The sequence below is a fragment of the Dendrobates tinctorius genome, unplaced genomic scaffold, assembly GCF_039654945.1.
Source record: "Dendrobates tinctorius isolate UK_male_01 unplaced genomic scaffold, ASM3965494v1 ptg000201l, whole genome shotgun sequence".
Classification (NCBI taxonomy): Eukaryota; Metazoa; Chordata; class Amphibia; order Anura; family Dendrobatidae; genus Dendrobates; species Dendrobates tinctorius.
Window position 1 is genome coordinate 8,125,237 of NW_027361868.1, and position 23,187 is coordinate 8,148,423.

At 42.2% G+C, this 23,187-nt stretch overlaps 1 protein-coding gene across 1 annotated transcript in view; it reads right to left on the reverse strand.

Moving 5' to 3' along the window:
* RPS6KC1 (ribosomal protein S6 kinase C1) overlaps positions 1–23,187 on the reverse strand; it is a 165,100-nt gene that overhangs the window by 19,059 nt on the left and 122,854 nt on the right. Inside the window, exons 12-15 of the mRNA XM_073553364.1 lie at positions 17,867–19,372; positions 17,503–17,592; positions 3,132–3,214; positions 333–428 (exon numbers count right to left, since the gene is read on the reverse strand). Of these exons, the coding sequence (XP_073409465.1) occupies positions 333–428; positions 3,132–3,214; positions 17,503–17,592; positions 17,867–19,372 (1,775 nt within the window). The remainder of the gene's footprint in view (positions 1–332; positions 429–3,131; positions 3,215–17,502; positions 17,593–17,866; positions 19,373–23,187) is intronic.

The following is a 23,187-nucleotide window of genomic DNA, read 5'->3' on the forward strand; positions in this document are numbered from 1 at the left end:
CAGGGTCTGGTACAGCCCCCTCAATATATATATTTATTTATTTTACTCACTTATATAGTGCCATTAATTCCGCAGCGCTTTACACACATTATCACCACTGTCCCCATCGGGGCTCACAATCTAGATTCCCTATCAGTATGTCTTTGGAATGTAGGAGGAAACCGGAGTACCCGGAGTAAACCCACGCAAACACGGGGAGAACATACAAACGCCTTGCAGATGTTGTCCTTGGTGGGATTTGAACCCAGGTCCCCAGCGCCACAAGGCTGCAGTGCTAACCACTGAGCCACTATATATTTATGGCTTAGTCCAGGTGGTCCTAGTGGTATTACCTGCTGTACAAGGGACCGGGCCTCTTTGGACACATATTCTGGCATGTTGAGGGACGTGTGGGTGCTGATTCCTGCAGGGTGGCAATCAACCAGGGCCTGTAAGGGACAAAAAAAAAAAGCAAAGTAGCACCGATCCACCAGTGAATTCTGCTCTGCACCATCACTGACGCTTAGTTGTCCCCATTTTATTACCCCTCGGTACCTGTAAATGCTGGCGCCAGCCGGCGCGGACACGTGCCTGCATACATGTACAGCAAGGGCTAGGACATAAAATGTGCACCGAAATAGAAAACTGAAGTTGTAAGCATCATAAATCTGATAACCTTAACTTTCATCTTCCGTCCCTATATATTAGTGGTAACCCAGAATAGCAAGGAAGCTGCTTGTGCAGCTGAAATCTGAAAGTGTAACATAAGACACTTCCTATGCATTATTCTCCGGCTTCACAAGCACGATTTATTATTTAACCGTGTGCTGGGAGCGCCTTTCATAACGCTCGGTGACTGACTCCACCCCACCCTCCATGTTGTGCAGGTTCACATACTCACCGGCTCCATTGGTTACCACTCATTATACAGTACAATGGGTTTTTTCTTCTTCTTAATTTTAAAGGAAATTGTCAATAGGCTGCCGATGACCGATCGGTCATTATACACGTCACTACGCAGCACATAATGTGTATTACAGCAAACGTAACATCAGAAAAACAATTATTGTTTATATCAGGATTTTGTGTGTTTTTATCAAAAATATTAACAAGTTTTTCTACCCTGTATAAAAAAAAAATGAAATCTTGCAATTTTGACCTCTGGGGCTATTTTAGACTCATTTATTCCTGTTCTTAGACTTTTCAGAAGACTCATTAACCATCACAAGCAGCATTACAATCACAGGTAACGCCTCTATATATAGGAGATAACATAGGATTTGTCACAGCTCACCTCCTCCTCCTGAACAATGACTGATAACACCTCTATATACAGTAGATAACACAGGATCCACCATTCACAATAGGTGATATCACAGCTCACCTCCTCCTGTAAAATGACTGATAACACATCTACAGTGTATACAGTAGATAACACAGGATCCACCATTCAAAATAGGAGATATCACAGCTCACCTCCTCCGCCTGAACAATGACTGATAGCACCTCTATATACAGTAGATAACATGGGATCCACCATTCACAATAGGTGATGTCACAGCTCACCTCCTCCTCCTGTAAAATGACTGATAAACATCTCTATATACAGTAGATCACATAAGATACACTAGTTACAATAAGTAATATCACAGCTCACCTCCTCCCTTCACAATGATCTGTGCACACACTCATTAGATGCTTCAACACAATAGATAGGGTGCGTTTCATTTTATTGTTGCTAATGTACATGTGCATTTAAAAAAAAAACAAAAAAAAACAAACAGTAAGTATAAGTCTAGAATAGCCCTAGTGGTCAGTGTGAAAATTGCAAGGTTTCGCTTTCTTTTTTTCTTTTTCAATACAGATTGTGAAATGAAAAAATAAAGAAATAAAAAATATATTTAAAAAAAAAAATCTGATGTAACCACTTAGATTTTTTTTTATGACTCAATGCCTTTAAAGGAGTCTTGTTGCGAGTGTGAATGCATATCACCTTATTACCCTCTGACAACCTAAGGGATAGTCAACCTCTTTTCGTTTGCCATTTCAAAACATATGAATGTTTTAAAAGGGGGCCATCCAATAGTCGGCACAAGAAGCCAGATAAAAAAGTGGCTCCACGAGCTCCAAATACCACACTCTCCCTGTAGTGGTCACAGGTTAGAGAAGCTCAACCTCCCGCGATCACGCTGCAAAAAAAACACTGATCATCACTAGATTGCTCCGGGAACGCTGGGCTCAAGTTAATCTTGGAGGATGTTTAGATCCCAATTCTTCATTCATGGTCGTGTTTCTAGGCAAAATTGCGAGCGATTCCCTTCCATGGAGGTAAAGGTCCCACACTAGGGGATCTCAGGAGGCTTTCATGGTGGGAGACACAGGACTCACGATAGCGCTCACTTATTCTTTTCTGGACAATCATTCATCCAAAGGTCCCAAACAGTCTCTGATGAAGTCAGTTCTTGGAGAGAAGTGGCTTCTTTGTCGGCCTTCTTGACACCAAACCGTCCACCAAAAGCCAGTGTCTGCCAACAGTAAAAGCATCTTGAGAACATTCATGGGTGGGTGGGGGATTTTCATCCAAGAAGGGGGCTCACCACAATTTTGCCATGGATAAAGATTGTGATCTACACTTCCATGAACAATTTCTTCTAACCATAAAGGACACTCTGGTGGTGTACAATGGTTTTTCCAGCACGATGAAGACCATGTCACAAGGCAAAAGTGATAACTATGTGGCTTGGAGAAGACAACCTTGACATTTTAGGTCCAAGACCAGGAAGTGCCATGGAAATTTTGATAAACTCATGGAATAGGCGGTCATCAGTCAGGATTTGCCCCAGAAGCTCATATCCAGCTGCCAGGGCAAAGGGCAGAATACTGGAAAAATAAGGGTCAATGCTGTAAATATTGAGTCTTTACAGAAACTTGATGTATTTGGCAAAAAAAAAAAAAAAAAAGTTTAAAAACTTTTGAAATGCTGAGAATTGTTCTCCAGTAACCAGAGAAACAGTGTTGTCTCCTAACGCCGTTTCTGGGGGAAGCACCATGTTCTTCTACTCTCATACTCCCCCCTTTTAGAGGTTCCTCACAAACAAGTCATCTACAAACTGTATTTACGGTGTATAAAATCATTCCAAACTCAGACGTACCTTCCTAGTGAGAAGCTCAAAGAGAAGCGCCCCGAGGCTCCACCAGTCGCAGGCCTCCGTCTCCTCTGTAACACCTCCAATCTCTGAGAAGGTGAAAAGGAGAAATAACAAACAATTAAACAGAATAAATCATCAGACAATAACCTATTATTTGAATCAGATTTTTAGGTTAAAGCTTATTTTTAAAATAACTTTGAAAAAAACTTTTACACTTGTTACTAGCCCAATATTACACTCCAACTTCTTGATTGGCACACGGATATTAGCAGCAACAGACTCACTCATGTGTCTGTACAGAAGAGATATCTGGGCAAAAGTCATTGTACAGGAGGAGGAGGTGGTGAACTGTGACATTCCCAATTGTGAATGGTGGATCCTGTGTTATCTACTGTATATAGAGGTGTTATCAGTCATTGTACAAGCGGAGGAGGAGAGCTGTGACATCACTTATTGAAAATGGTAGATCCTGTGTTATCTGCTGTATATAGAGGAGTTATCAGTCATTGTACAGGAGGAGGTGAGCTGAGACATCACTTATTGAGAATGATGGATCCTGTGTTATCTACTGTATACAGAGGAATTATCAGTCATTGTACAGGAATAGGAGGAGGTGAGCTGTGACATCCCCGACTGTGAATGGTGGATCCTGTGTGATCTACTATATAGAGGTGTTATCAGTCACTGTACAGGAGGAGGTGGTGAAACGTGATTTCACCCATTATGAATTGTGGATTCTGTGTGATCTGTCATTGTAATACTGTCAGTGATGATAATGAGACTACTGCCAAATTTTCGGTACAGAAGAAGTGTGAGTTTAGTATTTTTCTTAGAAGCCAGAGTGAAATTTGGAAGATTTTGGATTTCTTTAACATAGTGATAATCTATAATCAACAGTTGTAGAATACAGACGCTATTGACTGCCATTTAGTATTTGCTGCTGGTTGCATTGGGGGTATGAAGACAACTCTTTACAATAAAAATCAATCAGCAGTGGTGACCGGGGAGGTGTTGTGTTATTACAAGCATGTCATTCAAATAAATGGATGACCAGGTAAATAACCGGAACGACAACCCGGCCTTCCCCTTATCAGGAGAAGGTCAAACCTAGGATTAAGTCTGGTGGATGAGCGAGGAGCCGATGCCGGACCCCAGACCGGCTCACAAAGCTCCAGTAAAGAGAGCGGCCTGATAGGATGTGTTATAGGGTCTACGTCTGTAGAACATCTGTGAACATCTGTGATAGAGGGCCTGCAGAGCGGATACATTTTTGGCAGCATTTTGTGCTTCTGGAAAAGTTTTCAAAACTTTATAGAAAACGTGGTTTTTGAACATTTCAGCTGTATGTTTGTCTATTAATGTTTCACAAGCTACGGCTCCGCTGAACCATTTATCGAGGGCAGCTCTCGTAGCAATGACCCGAGATGTTAAATATAAGATACGCAGGAAGGCTCCATGACGTGATGCCGGGACTGCACCATTATTATAAGATTATCACTTATTTTCTACACTTTTATAGAACGTTTTATAACTTTCCGTTAGATGTCATTTTTCAATTGTTCAACATTTTCAATATATGTTCTTGCAGTCCGTGACTTTGAACACTTCTGTTTCCATTCAGAGGCCATAGTCAGAGGAGAAAAGGAAACAATTGTATCCAGTGTAGACAATGCTCTGTGAGCTAAACAGCCCCAACTCCAGCGCCGGGCAGGCACTGAAAGCCATCTCGAAAATACCGAAGAATTAAAACACAAAGCGTATTAGAAAGTTGCAGAAATTTTCATTTGGATTGTGAATCAGGACCAACAAGAAATGCTAAAAATCACCAATACGTCACCGCTTGCCCTTTAAACGCTTTCATTTTTCTCCTAACCTTCCTCCAAGAGCCATAAACTTTTTCATTTTTGTGTCGACATTACTGTACGAGCTTGTAAACTCACAGTTTTGAACAACACCATTCATTTTACCATGTACGAGGAAAACTAGAAAAAAAATTCCAAAATAAAAATTCCAAATTCAATGAAATAGTGGGAAAAAAACCCAAACAAACAACAACAATTCCAACACTTTTATTGGATTTTGCTTCTACACTGTTAATTGTAAAATGATTCTACGGGTCAGTACGATTACGCCATTACCAAAGTTGAATTTTTTTTTCTTTTTTTTAAATTTATTTAAGAGATTTGAAAATTGAAAAAAATGCTGGCATACAAACATTATTATATATCTCGATCAAAACAAATATAAATATTATATATACACGGTATATACTTGAGTATAAGCCGACCCCCCTAATTTTGCCACATAAAAATGGGAAACTTCTTGACTCGAGTATAAGCCTAGGGTGGGAAATGCAGCAGCTACTGGTGAATTTAAAAAATAAAAATAGATACCAATAAAAGTAAAATTAATTGAGACATCAGTGGGTTAACTGTTTTTGAATATCCATATTGAATCAGGAGCCCCATATAATGCTCCATACAGTTCATTATGGCCCCATAAGATGCTCCATACAAAATACGCCTCATATAATGCTGCACAAAGGTTAATAATGGCCCCATAAGATGCTCCACAGATCATGCCCCATATGCTGCCCCATAAGATGCTCCATAGATTATGCCCCCATATGCTGCCCCCATAAGATGCTCCACAGATTATGCCCCCATATGCTGCCCCCATAAGATGCTCCATAGATTATGCCCCATATGATGCTCCATAGATTAAGCCCCCATATTCTGCCCCCATAAGATGCTCCATAGATTATGCCCCCATGTGCTGCCGCTACTGCATTTAAAAATAAAAAAATTATATACTCACCTCTCCATCGCTAGGGGCCAGGTGCCGGTGTCACTGCTGGCACCTGAGATATTCACCTGTCCCCCGGTACATCGCTGCTTGCTGCTGTCTGGCATGTCATCTGTCAGTGACGTTAAGACTGCAGGGGGCGCGGCGCGCACCAACTACGTCACCGTGCCCCCTGCTGTCTGAACGTCACTGACAGATGATGTGCCAGACAGCAGCAAGCAGCGATGGAGCGGGGACAGGTGAATATCGCTATATTTACCCGTCCTGGCGCGGTCACGTGGTACCGCTCATTAAACTCATGAATATGCGCATATTCATGAGTTTAATGAGCGGTACCATGTGACCGCTGAAGGAAGGAATGGAGATCGCAGAGAAGCTGGGGGCTGCAGAGACGGCGCCAGGACGGGTAAGTATGACCTGACACCCCGCCCCCTGGTGTATATGACTCGAATATAAGCCGAGAGGGGGACTTTGAAAAAAAATGGGCTGAAAATCTCGGCTTATATTCGACGAGTATATATATATATATATATATAGTACAGGCCAAAAGTTTGGACACACCTTCTCATTCAAGGAGTTTTCTTTATTTTCATGACTATGAAGATCGTAGATTCACTCTGAAGGCATCAAGACTATGAATTACCACATGTGGTATTATATAATTAACAAAAAAGTGTGAAACAACTGAAAATATGTCACCTTTTGCTTTGATTTCTGCTTTGCACACTCTTGGCATTCTGTTGCTGAGCTTCAAGAGGTAGTCACCAGAAATGGTTTTCACTTCACAGGTGTGCCCTGTCAGGTTTAATAAGTGGGATTTCTTGCCTTATAAATGGGGTTGGGACCATCAGTTGTGTTGTGCAGAAGTCTGGTGGATACACAGCTGATAGTCCTACTGAATAGACTGTTAGAATTTGTATTATGGCAAGAAAAACGCAGCTAAGTAAAGAAAAACGAGTGACCATCATTACTTTAAGAAATGAAGGTCAGTCAGTACGAAAAATTGGGAAAACTTTGAAAGTGTCCCCAAGTGCAGTGGCAAAAACCATCAAGCGCTACAAAGAAACTGGCTTACAAGAGGACCGCCCCAGGAAAGGAAGACCAAGAGTCACCTCTGCTGTGGAGGATAAGTTCATACGAGTCACTAGCCTCAGAAATCGCAGGTTAGCAGCTCAGATTAGAGACCAGGTCAATGCCACACAGAGTTCTAGCAGCAGACACCTCTCTACAACAACTGTTAAGAGGAGACTTTGTGCAGCAGGCCTTCATGGTAAAATAGCTGCTAGGAAACCACTGCTAAGGACAGGCAACAAGCAGAAGAGACTTGTTTGGGCTAAAGAACACAAGGAATGGATATAAGACCAGTGGAAATCTGCTTTGGTCTGAGGAGTCCAAACTTGAGATCTTTTGTTCCAACCACTGTGTCTTTGTGCGACGCAGAAAAGGTGATCGGATGGACTCTACATGCCTGGTTCCCACCGTGAAGCATGGAGGAGGTGAGATGGTGTGGGGGTGCTTTGCTGGTGACACTGTTGGGGATTTATTCAAAATTGAAGGCATACTGAATCAGCATGGCTACCACAGCATCTTGCAGCGGCATGGTATTCCATTCGCTTTGCGTTTAGTTGGACCATCATTTATTTTTCAACAGGACAATGACCTCAAACACACCTCCAGGCTGTGTAAGGGCTATTTGACCATGAAGGAGAGTGATGGGGTGCTACGCCAGATGACCTGGCCTCCACAGTCACCAGACCTGAACCCAATCGAGATGGTTTGGGGTGAGCTGGACCGCAGAGTGAAGGCAAAAGGGCCAACAAGTGCTAAGCATCTCTGGAAACTCCTTCAAGACTGTTGGAAGACCATTTCCGGTGACTACCTCTTGAAGCTCATCAAGAGAATGCCAAGAGTGTGCAAAGCAGTAATCAAAGCAAACGGTGGCTACTTTGAAGAACCTAGAATATAAGACATATTCTCAGTTGTTTCACACTTTTTTGTTAATTATATAATTCCACATGTGTTAATTCATAGTTTTGACGCCTTCGGAGTGAATCTACAATTTTCATAGTCATGAAAATAAAGAAAACTCTTTGAATGAGAAGGTGTGTCCAAACTTTTGGCCTGTACTAACACTATATATATTATATATATATATATATATATATTTTATATTTATATATATATATATATATATATATATATATATATATATATATATATATATATATATATATATATATATATATATATATATATATATATATTTTTTTTTTTTAGGAAAGCGTGGCTACTGAAAAAATGCAATATTGGAGATTGAAGGTTTTCCTTTTTACATAAGTTACTGTACATTTAATTATAGTTTTAGATAGGAACACGACAACAAATACACCATTTTTAATTACTTTTAAAACTGGGGATAGCGGGCGACTAAATGTTTAACATTTACTTTTATTTCACTTTTTAGTTCCCTTTGGGGACTTGAACCTTTAATCACTTGTATTACTGGTATACAGTGGGGAAAAAAAGTATTTAGTCAGTCAGCAATAGTGCAAGTTCCACCACTTAAAAAGATGAGAGGCGTCTGTAATTTACATCATAGGTAGACCTCAACTATGGGAGACAAACTGAGAAAAAAAAATCCAGAAAATCACATTGTCTGGTTTTTTTTCATTTTATTTGCATATTATGGTGGAAAATAAGTATTTGGTCAGAAACAAAATTTCATCTCAATACTTTGTGATATATCCTTTGTTGGCAATGACAGAGGTCAAACGTTTTCTGTAAGTCTTCACAAGGTTGCCACACACTGTTGTTGGTATGTTGGCCCATTCCTCCATGCAGATCTCCTCTAGAGCAGTGATGTTTTTGGCTTTTCGCTTGGCAACACGGACTTTCAACTCCCTCCAAAGGTTTTCTATAGGGTTGAGATCTGGAGACTGGCTAGGCCACTCCAGGACCTTGAAATGCTTCTTACGAAGCCACTCCTTCGTTGCCCTGGCGGTGTGCTTTGGATCATTGTCATGTTGAAAGACCCAGCCACGTTTCATCTTCAATGCCCTTGCTGATGGAAGGAGGTTTGCACTCAAAATCTCATGATACATGGCCCCATTCATTCTTTCATGTACCCGGATCAGTCGTCCTGGCCCCTTTGCAGAGAAACAGCCCCAAAGCATGATGTTTCCACCACCATGCTTTACAGTAGGTATGGTGTTTGATGGATGCAACTCAGTATTCTTTTTCCTCCAAACACGACAAGTTGTGTTTCTACCAAACAGTTCCAGTTTGGTTTCATCAGACCATAGGACATTCTCCCAAAACTCCTCTGGATCATCCAAATGCTCTCTAGCAAACTTCAGACGGGCCCGGACATGTACAGGCTTAAGCAGTGGGACACGTCTGGCACTGCAGGATCTGAGTCCATGGTGGCGTAGTGTGTTACTTATGGTAGGCCTTGTTACATTGGTCCCAGCTCTCTGCAGTTCATTCACTAGGTCCCCCCGCGTGGTTCTGGGATTTTTGCTCACCGTTCTTGTGATCATTCTGACCCCACGGGGTGGGATTTTGCGTGGAGCACCAGATCGAGGGAGATTATCAGTGGTCTTGTATGTCTTCCATTTTCTAATTATTGCTCCCACAGTTGATTTCTTCACTCCAAGCTGGTTGGCTATTGCAGATTCAGTCTTCCCAGCCTGGTGCAGGGCTACAATTTTGTTTCTGGTGTCCTTTGACAGCTCTTTGGTCTTCACCATAGTGGAGTTTGGAGTCAGACTGTTTGAGGGTGTGCACAGGTGTCTTTTTATACTGATAACAAGTTTAAACAGGTGCCATTACTACAGGTAATGAGTGGAGGAAAGAGGAGACTCTTAAAGAAGAAGTTACAGGTCTGTGAGAGCCAGAAATCTTGATTGCTTGTTTCTGACCAAATACTTATTTTCCACCATAATATGCAAATAAAATGAAAAAAAACCAGACAATGTGATTTTCTGGATTTTTTTTTCTCAGTTTGTCTCCCATAGTTGAGGTCTACCTATGATGTAAATTACAGACGCCTCTCATCTTTTTAAGTGGTGGAACTTGCACTATTGCTGACTGACTAAATACTTTTTTTCCCCACTGTATAGTCAAAATGATGTTCTACTACGACGTCCAGCCACCGCTTGGGCTTCACAAGAGGACTAAGATGGCAGCCATATTTGCACCCCACGATCATGTTGCTGCTAAAGCCGCTCATTTAAATGCCTATGCCAGTAATGGAAAGCAACATTTAAATGGTTAAACTGCATTGATTGGTGCTAGCTCCGTAGCAGCTGGCATCTGTTGGTATTGTGTGTGCTTCGGGGCAGCCTGTGGTCAGGTCTTTCCTTGGTTTCTCTGGCTTAGAGCAGGAAGAGAAGACTCTGCCCCGGAGAACGAGCATCTCATTAGCTGAAAATGTCTAACACTGATTACACAAGAACCACAAGACGGATTTCTTCACCCCAGGTATCATTTTAGTCAGTACAACAGCGCCAACCTGACAATGCCTGTAGTTTACTAAACAAAATCCTGGTGACTGGTTCACTTTAAGTACATTCCTCTGGTTATCACCCACTTTTAGGTCATTTATAGGGAAGGAAATGAAGAATAACTCCTGTGTTCTCAGTAGGATTTCTATAATACTGTTTGTTTCAGGAACGTGAAATACCCTACAAACTGTAAGGGTACAAGATCATCTTCTGATTACTTTAACTATTCATTTTTAGATTTATTGTTCTTTTAGAGCAAATCTGTCACCTGGTTTTTGCCACCTAATCTGACAGCAACATAATGCAGGGGCAGAGACCCCGATTCCAGAGATATGTCACTTACTGGGCTAGTTGCAGTAGTTTTGATAAAATCACTGTTATATCAGTAATAGATTATCACTTCAACACAGTGGACGATTCCCTCTTACTACAGACCCTCTCATCTCTTGGCATCACAGACTTGGCCCCATCTTGGATCTCCTCATACCTAACAGACCGGACATTCAACGTCTCCACTCGCACACCACCTCCTCATCTCACCCCCTATCTGTCAGTGTTCCCCAAGGTTCAATTCTAGGACCTCTGCTCTTCTTCGACTCAGGAAAGCTCATGGAGTCTCACGACTTTCAGTATCACCTGTATGCTGATGAGACACAGATCTGCCTCTCTGGACCTGATATCACCTCCCTACTAACCAAAATCCCACAATGTCTGTCCGCTATTTCATCCTTCTCTGCTAGATATCTAAAATTTAACATGTACAAAACCAAATTCGTCATCTTTCCCCCTATCTCACTCAACCTTCCCCAACAGACCTATCCATTAATATAAATGGCTGTCTACTCTCCCCAGCCCCTCAAGCTCGCTGCCCTGGGGAAATCATTGACATTTCTTAATTAAGAATCTGCAAAAACCTTAGTCCTTGCCCTCATCATCTCCCGCCTCCACTACTGCAACCTCCTGCTCTGTGGCCTCCCCTTTAACACTCTCGTACCCCTCCAATCTACCCGACTAAGCCACATGTCCCTCTGCTATTCCCCGGCCTCTCCCCTCTATCAATCCCTTCACTGGCTCCCCATTACCCAGAGACCCCAGTTCAAAACCCTAACCATGACATACAAAGCCATCCACAACCTGTGTTCTCCATACATCTGTGACCTCGTCTCCCGGTACTTTCCTGCACGCAATCTCCGATCCTCACAAGATCTCCTTCTCTGCTCCCCGCTTCCCACAATCGCATACAAGATTTCTCCAGCGCATCACCCCTACTCTGGAACTCTCTACCCTAACACATCAGACTCTCGCCTACCATGGAAACGCTCAAAAAGAGCCTGCAGACCTACCTCTTCCGACAAGCCTACAACCTGCAGTAACCACCGATCCACCAAACCGCTGCACGACCAGCTCTACCCTCGCCTACTGTATTATCACCCATCCCTTGGAGATTGTGAGCCCTCGCGGGCAGGGACCTCTGTCATCCTGTATCAGTCGTGACTTGTATTGTTTAAGATTACTGTACTTGTATGTATTATGTATACCCCTCCTCACATGTAAAGCGCCATGGAATAAATGGTGCTATAATAATAAATAGGACTATTAAACCTGCTGCTATTTAGTCCAACCACACCCCCACCACTGATTGGCCACTTTATGCCTACGCACAATGTACACGTAAAACTACCAATCATTGCTGGGGGGGCGGGGTTATACAGAGCTAAGAATTTGGAAATCCGGTAGCTCTGCAGCAGAGAAAACGGATTTAAACTATAACAAGCAGTCCAGTAAGTGATACATTGCTGGAATCAGGGTCTCTGCCTCCACAACATCCTGCTCTCAGATTAGGCAGCAAAAACCTGGTGACAGATTCCCTTTAAGCGATGAACTAATCAGTGGGAAATCCCCTCCATTATAACGGGACGTCACGTTTTGCAATTTGATGGAAAAATGGAGACTTATTTATAGATCAGGTCAAATTCTCCCAACTCACATGGAACTTTCTCAACTTTTCGAACTGTTGTGTAAAGTGTATACTTCTGGAATTTTTTTTTTTTTTTTTTTTTTTCAACAGGACGTCAAACTGAAGAGAGCTTGTGGCCAGCAGATAAAAGAAATATAGCAATCATTAGAAAGTGGAGGGCAGGTGGATGATGTTTTGGAGAGAAATGTGAGATAAGAGGTCCCAGGGGGGTGAAGTGGAGCAAAGGCTTGTTTGAACAGAGGTGAATCATTTTCATCCTAAATTACTGATAAACTTTCCTCCTAAAAAAAAAAAAAAAAAAAATCCCAGAAACATCAAACCGTTAATAATCTGTCATCTATTTATTTACCAACCAGCGGGGCCGTCGCTGGTGTGACTGTGCCCGGCGCTATGTCACGTTGGTGCGCTCCTGTTTGTGACTTTTTCATGTGTAAGGCGCCATTCGCTGGCATCCGCACAAAGCCTTTTTCAAGTCGTGTCACCAATTTTTTACGGACGGTGAATGATTTATAAGTTCTCGTTTCCCTCGTGGCGTTTGGGAACAAATAAAATTAAAGTTATCGTGGTTGGGCAGAATGATTTGGGTTGGATATTCATCAAAGTAAGTCTCAGGCAGGACTTTAAAGTGCTGTGGAGGAAAAAAAAAAAAAAAAAAAAGAAAAAGTGTGTTTGGTTATGTGAGAGGCTGCGGATTTCAGGATGAGCCTCGCCTCCAACACACCAGAGGATAACGCGGGACTTCAATGGGGTGTAATGGAGAGGACGAACTTCTGCTGACAACTCCGCTGTCTGACGCTCCGAGTAGAAAAAGTCAAAGAGGAAAAAAAAAAAAAAAGAACTTTCTTAGACAACGAAAAAAAAGAAAAAGGGGGGAAATGTTAGTGACGGACTGCCACCTGCTGGGCAGCGTGGGGAGAAGCCGGTCAGCAGGAAGGACACGCGGCGGCCAACTGAGATACATGGAGTTATTAGACACGGATTAGAAATATGATAAAGAAACTGATACACGGATATACAGGAAAAAAAAGATATGAGGAAAGGACATGAGACAGATGAACAGGAGATAGATAGAATAATAGACAGATAGATAGACGATAGATAGACGATAGATGAATAATAGATAATAGATAGATGATAGATAATAGATAGATAGATATATGACTATATTCTATATAGCAGTAATACAGTATCAATGCCACATATTCAATGTCTGCATACATCTTAGTGCTTAGGGATCTTTCACACTGATTTTTGGAACCCATTTGTTGGCCCCATCGTGGCTTACGTCTAAACCCCAGCAAGATGGGTTTCGGACAGTTTTGCCGATGAGGCCATACACTGGAATGATGGGCAGAGAATGACCATGCGCTCTGCTGTACACATACTGGGGGTGGGCACCCGGACACAGTCTACTACGTCTGAGTGTCCGCCTCCAGTAGGTTACACGACCAAAAACGATGCAGAGCGCACATTCATTCTGTCGGCAACATTATAGTCTATGGCCTCGTTGGTGCTTGCATCCAAATCCCCTTTTGCAAGGAGGGGGGTTCTGACGTAAGCCCCGACGGGGCCAGTGAACAAGTGGCTAAATGCAATGTGAAAGCCCCCCTTACCCACACTGCTGTACACTCTTGCTTGCATATTACGCAGTGTGTGTACCTGTTCACACTCGCTGTACTCTATTCAGGAGGTGCCGGTCAGCTTTTTGTAGTGCAGTGCTGGCGGTGGCGACTGCCTTCCTATCGGACTGTGAACTGCTCCATTCCGACTAATGCTCACTCACACGTATGAGAAAATCGCTCCAAATTCCACCGATTTCATCCAGAGATTCATCAGTTTTTCTCAGATGATTAACAAAAATATATAAATACATTTCTCCACCTTCTATCTAAAATTACATGAAAAACTGTCCGCAGAAGGATGGCATAGGAGTGCGGCTCGACTTTTCGTTATGGGGCTACACAGACTTGCATTGCCATTTTTGATCCGACGCTCAGATCAATATCAGACAGGTCTTTGTGATTTTGTGCAGTCTCATTCCACAAAAAAAAAAAAAAAAAAAAAAAAAAAAATTATATATATAATATGCTAAAGCAATTTGTAAATAGTGTGCGATCCTACCTGCCATTTTGGCCGGAGAGAGGCATTTTGGATGAATAAGTTTAGGGTCCCATCAAAGAAAGGTGTATGCCTTGTTGTGGCTGATGGGCTCTCATATTTGCCAATTTGTGTGATAAATACCTTCATTTTATAAATACGGTATATTCTGTATAGCAGTAATGATGCCCAAATGTCATAATCAATGTTTGCACATCTCAGCACTTACAGAGGCTGCTTAGGTGGGTAGATAGAGAGGCCTCGTTCTCGGGATAGCTTAGTATTCTAGAGGTCTTTGAAGGCTGGGAATAACCCTTTAAAAGGAGTTTTCTAACAGCTGCGAGACTTGCAGCCGCATGTCTCAAATATACTATTCGAGCACGCCGAAGACACTCTGTTAGCATTAGCAGCCGAGCATGCTCAGATAACACCTTATCCAAGCACGTTCACTGATCACTACAGGACATCAATAATAAGTCGGTGGGTATCTGCCTGCACCGATCTCCCATACGAGTGAAGGGGAGAGAGCAGCAGTACCACTCAGGAGGCCACAATCAAGGGCTTGTTAAGCACCTGTATTTCTGCAGTGCATGCACTGATTGGCTGTGTAACAGCGCCTCTCTATGGTATAGCACAGCATGACATGTCCTGTCCTGCTCCAGAGCGAGCGGCTCCTTTGGACACCAGATGAGAGTGGCTTCACGTTACTTTTATGGTGCGCTGCGTACTCTACAGGACCCTGAAGAAGCTCCTGTTATCTACTGTACGTCCCACGGCTCCTTCTGACGAATATTTGCTTTATTTTTATTACTTTTAGGCTTTTCTTATACTTCTTTCTTATTTTGGAGGTCAATTAGTAAATTCCCACAAAGTTGTGGTTTCAATGTTGAATTTTCATCCTAGAACTATGAATATTGTAACCCGCGGCACAATGTATAGATAAAGGAATTCCACATCCTATACTTCCCACTGGTGCATTGATATAAGTGGAAGAGTAAGTGGAATGGATGATGGGAGAATTGCTACTGTATGACAGATGGAAAGCCACTGGTACAGACTGGTGGATCTCATCTGCAAGGACAAGCCCCTGTGGGGGAACGGCCATCTGGTCCCTTGTCAATCTTCCTCCGGAGCACTCATCACGCAACCATGTAACGTACGTGATCTACACAAACTACACAGTAGCGCTACATCTAAGAGGGCAAGAACAGGAGACAGGCAAATCTATATAGAAGTCAACTATGGAAAACTCAAAAGGAGCATGCCAGCACAATACGACTGTGCAAACCAGGCACAGGCGCTCAAGTCATCCTTCGCGAGAATGAGCAGCTGAGTGCATCTTCCCACCTAATTATTTTCCATCTGTCTCTGCCCCATGATTATACTACTTGCCCTTTAAATTCTTGTTCATCACTCAACAGTCCACATATGACTCTGTATAAACGGTTTAAAATGTTACTAAAAGCAAAAAGAAGGCAGAGAAGGTTTATTGCCTTTTCTGCCTTCCTGGTCATTGTATAAAAGCACTTCCTGCTCCTGTCCTAGCGATTATGTGATCACCAGATGCAGGGTGTAGGAGCTGCTGCGCATTAGCAGATCCAGATAAGTTCTGCAGTGCAGGCAGCAAGCTGAGATGACACCGCAATCTAGGATAATATACCAGCCCCAGTTACAGGAGAATTCAAATATATTATATATATATATATATATATATATATATATATATATAAAGAAAAAAAATAAAAAATTAAATGCCACCCCCAAAGATCTTTTGTGACCTTATGGTGAGCACGATGTATCAAATAAATTAAGAAACACATATATACATATATATATATATATATATATATATATATATATATATATATATATATATATATATTAAACAAAAAAGGCACAGTCAATCTCAAAACAAGTACTTCTAGCTAAACCCCTTGTCAAATATGAGTCCATGGGATTGTTACATAAAAATTATTGCTGTGGAAAAGAAAAGGAAGCACAATTTAGTGATCCTTTGAGGTTATAAATATCTGGATAGCTGGGAGGGACACAGCTCTGCAGTGTTTGATTAGAAGCACCTGCAATGTTTACCTAAGAAGCAGGAAGTAGGTTGTGTCATAAAGGAGTGTCTGTCAGCTGGATGGAGCAGAGGCGAATGAGTTAGTCAGTGAATACACATGTATAGGAGCTGTGTAGGATAGAATCCCTCTCTGAGACCATACTGCATAATATTATACATCACCATTACCATTGTAAAGCTAGAAAACTTCATGAGGGGAAGAGGATAGGTGATAAGCTGCAGATCAGTGGGGTCCATCCGCTGGAACCTCAAGAATAAGACTCTAAAATGTCCTGCCAGAGTAGAACAATGTCTGAACATGCAGCCAAGTAATCAATGACCATGAGGGAGAACCGAAGTGGAAGAGTTTGGGATCTAATGAATATTTGTTGTTTGTTTTATCCCATTTTGATCCTTTAGCCGTTTTGCTCTGATCTCGAAATATCCCTTTAATTCAGTCAAGTCTACAACAATACATGCCAACATTAATCAAAACAAAATTGAGCACAAATTTAAATTTTTTAAGATTTCTTTTTTTAGACACCCTAAAACTTGATTATTTTTTTTTCTTGTTCTAAGATGTAAGAATTTTTGAAAACCATTCAATTTCTTCATCCTTTCATCCTCTTTAACTCCTTCTACCCCCGTTGACCGGCCACGAATGCACGTCTGGTTAACGTCCCCATATCTTAATGCCAGAATGACACGAAGTTGCCGTACAAAAAAAAAAAGAGACTATTTACCTTTCAAGAAAGCCTCAATTATTAGCCATATCTACGATGTGACATGACAGGACAGGAATTAGTGTGAATTTCAGGCCATGCATTAACTTGCACGTCCAATAAAAGTATGTTACACGAGCCGCGGGCGGAGGAAATGAAAGCTGCTAATCTACTTTTCAAGTAAAACGCTTGAGGTGATTGATCTAACCTGGGGCACAGTACATTCTTTCCACCGCATCGCTGTCATACGAATCTTCAACCTCCGTCCACCTGCTAAAATATGTTAGCTGAATGTGTCCTAAAAACAAAATGACAGGAGAAATCAAAACATGTTTCCCATCCATTTTCTGTACAAGTGAACTGTAATTACTCTCCTTTTCTAGCTAAAAACAGTATCATTAAGAATAATGGCATCATTAAGTACTAGAAGCTATTACAGTGGGTGAATTTGCAGCACTGATAATGAAGCTGGAGACAGGAAATGAAGATACTAATTACAAGATAAAACGCCTACTCAGTTAATTGGAAGCAACATCGGAATAAAAAGAAATGCATTTGCAAAAGTTCCTGACCTCTATCATTCAATAAGATGTTGTTTGGGTTCAAATCCCGACACACAATTCCTTCTCGGTGTAAGGCGTCAAGGGCTACGACGATTTCGGCAGCCCATCTCCGGATGCAAGACTCGGGAATGAAGAAGTGGCAGGCTTCTGACAATTTTGCATCCAGCTCTTGAAATATCTTATGTATCTCGCTGTCTTCCCGGAGATCACTCCGTCCTACCCAAATCTCATCCATGTCCTCGATTTTGATCTGAAGTTGCATTAGGTTGGCGGACAACTCTTTTGGAAGTCCTGGGTCGGAGGACTGTTGAGGTTCGCAAGGGTCAAAGGGTTTGTTGGTTTGTTCATGGTCTACCTGAGAAACCTCTAGAATAGAAGAGTTGTGAGATAAGGAGGAAGAAGATGAATTAACCAATAAGGGGTCCAAAGGTTTTAAGGTACAGGTGATAGAATCGGTAGACTGTAAGTCAACACCATTGGGGCGTAGCGTGATGTTTTGGGATTGAGGTTGAGTCAAATGTTCTCCGGTGTTGTCAATTATTTTATCTATGCTACTTTTTATCTGCAAGACATCAGGAGTTTCCAACAGCTTGGAATCAAGGACGTCACTTTCTATGTAATCTTTCTTCAAGTTTTGCTCAGTGTCTACTGGTGGAGCACCGGGCAAGTTGACCAGCAGATCGGGCCTTCCTTCATCGATGCTGCTCACATCATCGAGTGCGGCCTCTTTGAAGGAAACAACAGGGACAGAGTCGTTAGATCCACGGCTCATTGTGTCATGAGTGCTTGGCTTATCAACATCCAAGCTTTGAGTGTCGGGGTCAACCTCGTCATCTTGGAACGGAGACAATGTTTTGAAATTTTCAGGTATTAATTTGGATCCCTTATCAACGAAATCATTCCCAAGTAAATCACTAGTGCTTTCCTTGCTGTCTATCCTAAAAAATTCCATTGGGCTATTTCTGGATTTGCTCAAGGCATCGGACATCCCTGAGCATCCACTCGTCTCCTGCTCATCAAGTTCATTTAGGGATTTCAACTCATCGAAGTCAAACTCAGAGCCAAACTTGTTAAAATTTCCGGGGAGAGGCTTTTGCATTAGATCCAAATCTTTGGTACTGTCCCCTTCCCCGAGTTTTAGCGAACGGTTATCACTTAGGGTTTCGGGCTCAATTTGTTCTTGTCCATATTCTTTGCACAGCGTTAAATAGCTTGTGGTACATTCCTCCTCCGAGCTGGAGGCCGAATCGGCCCACTTCAATGGACTTTCCCTCCCTTCTTCGTCTTGAGTGCTGCTATCATCCTGAGAACTTAGGGTAAGGCTGTTATGTAGGGGCAGCACTGAAAGCCTGTTTCCGCCACTGCTCGTCCTAGACTCCACGCTATTTCTTGGACACGGAGCTAGATTTTTGAGAAGATCTTCGTTGGACTGAGAACTTTTAGCCAGCGGGACGTCGAAGCTTCCTTCTGTGCTCCTGCTTAAAAACTTACTTAAGTAGGACCATAATTTCCCACCTGCAATCAAAACAAAACACTGAAATTAAACATGATTACTCATATGCAAATAGCAGAGATTGCACATATGCCTTATTGCTAGCACAGTAATGAAAACGATCATTACACGCACACACTTAGTACCTCATTTACCAGTGTGGTGGCTTCATTTTCAGAATGTGTTATCCTGAGATTACATTTTTAAATTATACTGTTTGTATATATGAGGCATAAAAAGCAAAACAAAATTGAATATATAACATGAAAAAAAAAAAAAAAAAAAACGAACAACAATGGATAATACTACTGCGTCCTAGCTGCATTCAGGGTCACTTAAGAAAAAAAAATCATTCCTAATATAAATAATTGTAGGAAGACTTCAGCAACCAGATAAAAGTAGGACAACCCAGCCAATACCGCGGGATGGGCCAAGCTTTATTGTGTATTGGGGACCCCCCCGACATCCTCCGTCTGGTCTCTCACAGGGAACGCAGGATGAGCTTAGACCCCCCAACGGTCAATACTCTTACAAGCGCCAAGTTGCATTAGCTTTAACTTGCATGTAAAACTAGTTCAAGCAAAGTTTATGTTTTAATAGGACTGTAATACTACGCCTGGAAAAAAGAAAATAAGTATTGATGGTTCACTCTCCATTTACCCTTTCAGGGGCACCAACCAAACTGATTACTCTTAAGTGAACATTTTTATTCGTAGAGTTTTGATTTCACACCATTTTTTGAAGACACGGCGTCTGTGTATTCGCATACAGAGAGTCTTTAATAAAATGGCGCCAGTGATCTTGGTATGAGCATGCGCTGACTCCAGAGCCATATTTCTTAAGTAATGTACTACAACAGTGATGGTGAACCTTTTAACCCCTTAGTTACAGAGCCAGTTTGCAGCTTAATGACCTGGCCAATTTTTACAATTCTGACCACTGTCACTTTATGAGGTTATAACTCTGGAACGCTTTAACAGATCCCGCTGATTCTGAGACTGTTTTTTCGTGACATATTGTGCTTCATGTTAGTGGTAAAATTTCTTCGATATGACTTGCATTTATTTATGAAAAAAACGGAAATATGGAGAAAATTTTGAAAATTTTTCAATTTTACAACTTTGAATGTTTATGCCCTTAAATCAGAGAGATGTGTCACAAAAATTTCTTCATAAATAATATTTCCCACATGTCTACTTTACATCAGCACAATTTTGGACACAAAATTTTTTTTTGGTAGGAAGTTATAAGGGTTAAAAGTTGACCAGCAATTTCTCATTTTTACAACAAAATTTACAATACCATTTTTATTTTTGGGGACCATATCATATTTAAAGTCATTTTGAGGGGTGTACATGACAGAAAATACCCCAAAGTGACACCACTCTAAAAACTAGACCCCTCAAGGTGCTCAAAAACACATTCAAGAACTTTATTAACCCTTTACCTGCTTCACAGGAACTAAAGCAATGTGGAAGGAAAAAATTAACATTTAACTTTTTTTGCAAAAAAATTTACTTCAGAACCAATTTTTTTTTATTTTTACAAGTGGTGAAAGAGAAAATGAACCACAAAATTTGTTGTGCAATTTCTCCTGAATACGCCAATACCCCATATGTGGGGGTAAACCACTTTTTCAGCGCATGGAAGAGCTCGCAAGGGAAGGAGCGCCGTTTGACTTTTTCAATGCAGAATTGGCTGGAATTGAGATCGGATGCCATGTTGCGTTCGGAGAGCCCCTAATATTCCTAAACAGTGGAAACCCCCAACAAGTGACCCCATTTTGGAAACTAGACCCCTTAAGGAACATATCTAGATGTGTGGTGAGCACTTTGAACCTCCAAGTGCTTCACAGAAGTTTATAACGTAGAGCCGTGAAGATTAAAAATCATTTTTTTTTCCACAAAATATTTTCACCCCCAAATTCTTACAAGGGTAACAGGAGAAATTGGACCCCCACAGTTGTTGTGCGATTTGTTCTGAGTACGCCGATACCCCATATGTGGGGGTAAACCACTGTTTGGGCGCATGGGAGAGTTCAGAAGGGAAGGAGCACCGTTTGACTTTTTCAATGCAGAATTGGCTGGAATTGAGATTGGACGCCATGTTGCTTTTGGAGAGCACCTGATGTGCCTAAACAGTGAAAAAAACCCACAAGTGACCCCATTTTGGAAACTAGACCCCTTAAGGAACTTATCTAGATGTGTGGTGAGCACTTTGAACCCCCAAGTGCTTCACAGAAGTTTATAGACGCAGAGCCGTGAAGATTAAAAATCATTTTTTTTTTCCCTCAAAAATGATTTTTTTAGCCCGCTATTTTTTATTTTCCTAAGGGTAACAGGAGAAATTAGACCCCCAAAGTTGGTAAATAGTGGAAACCCCTCAATTCTTGTGGAAACCCCTAACCCTAATCCCAATTCTAACCCCAATCCTAATTCGCCCTAACACTAATTCTAACCCTAACTCTAACCCTAATGGAAAAATGAAAAAAAAAATATTTTCTTTATGTTTGCCTAACTAAGGGGGTGATAAACAGGGGGGGGCGGGGGGGGCTATTTACTATTTTTTTTTTTTTTTGGATCACTATGAGTGGAATCTGCCAGCCGGAGCCTGCAGATTCGCGGTGGGTGCACTGCGCATGCGCCCCCCATTTTCTTCCGGATCCAAGATGGCGGCGCCCACCAGAAGAGGCAGGAGGGACGCAGGACCACCGGGAGGTATCGGGGGGGGGGGAATCGGGGACCTTATTTTTCTCTCCTCTGATGTGCGATCACATCAGAGGAAAGAGAAATTAAAGACAAAATCGCGGCTTTTTTTTGCGGTCGCCGTTATACGGTTAATAACGGCGATCGCAAAAGAGGGGTCGGTAAAAACCGACCTGTTTCATGTTCTCTGGGGTCTCGGCTACCCCCGGCAGCCGAGACCTCGGAAAAAATCCGACACTGGGGGGCGCTATTTACTTTCTCCACAGCGCCGTGAATTAACGTCGCTGTGGTTTAAGTACCCTTAACTACCGCCGTTAAAAGGCGTATCGGAGGTCGTTAAGGGGTTAAAGACAGAGTGCCCAAACTGCAACCCAAAACCCGCTTATTGCAAACACCACGGCAATTTAACCGGAATACTGAGGTTTTAATTTAGAAAAAATAATTCATGCAGAGGGCAGGCAGCGGCAGCAGAGTAGGCGGGGGCAGCAGAGAGCAGGTGGGGGCAGCAGAGAGTAGGCGGGGCAGCAGAGAGCAGGCGGGGCAGCAGAGAGCAGGCGGGGGCAGCAGAGAGCAGGCGGGGGCAGCAGAGAGCAGGCGGGGGCAGCAGAGAGTAGGCGGGGGCAGCAGAGAGCAGGCGGGAGCAGCAGAGAGCAGGCGGGAGCAGCAGAGAGTAGGCACAGACAGGAGCAGAGGTACCACACAGTAGATATAAAAGGTATATGCTCCCTTTATCCAAGTATATTCCCCCCCCATCCTCGTATATGTCCCCCCCATCCTGCCTGTGCTGCTGTTGTTCAATACATCAGCTATCCCCCCCCCATCCTCGTATATGTCCCCCCCATCGTGCCTGTGCTGCTGTTGTTCAATACATCAGCTGCATATGCATCCGAGAACGCACATCCAGCTGCAGTAGGGGCTGGCATCAGCACTATGGCGTCATATTATTGAAGAATCCCACTAGCAATTACAATTACTACTGAATTCGAGCAAGTGCAATGCTCCTTTGCCTTCAAAGAGGAAAGGGAGCAGAAGACCAGAAAAGTCTCAGATCTATGATTTAGACGAGTTCCGAATTTTCAGCACTTTGGTGTCGTTTCTTACGAACCCAAACCTCAAAGTAAAAGAAAATGTCA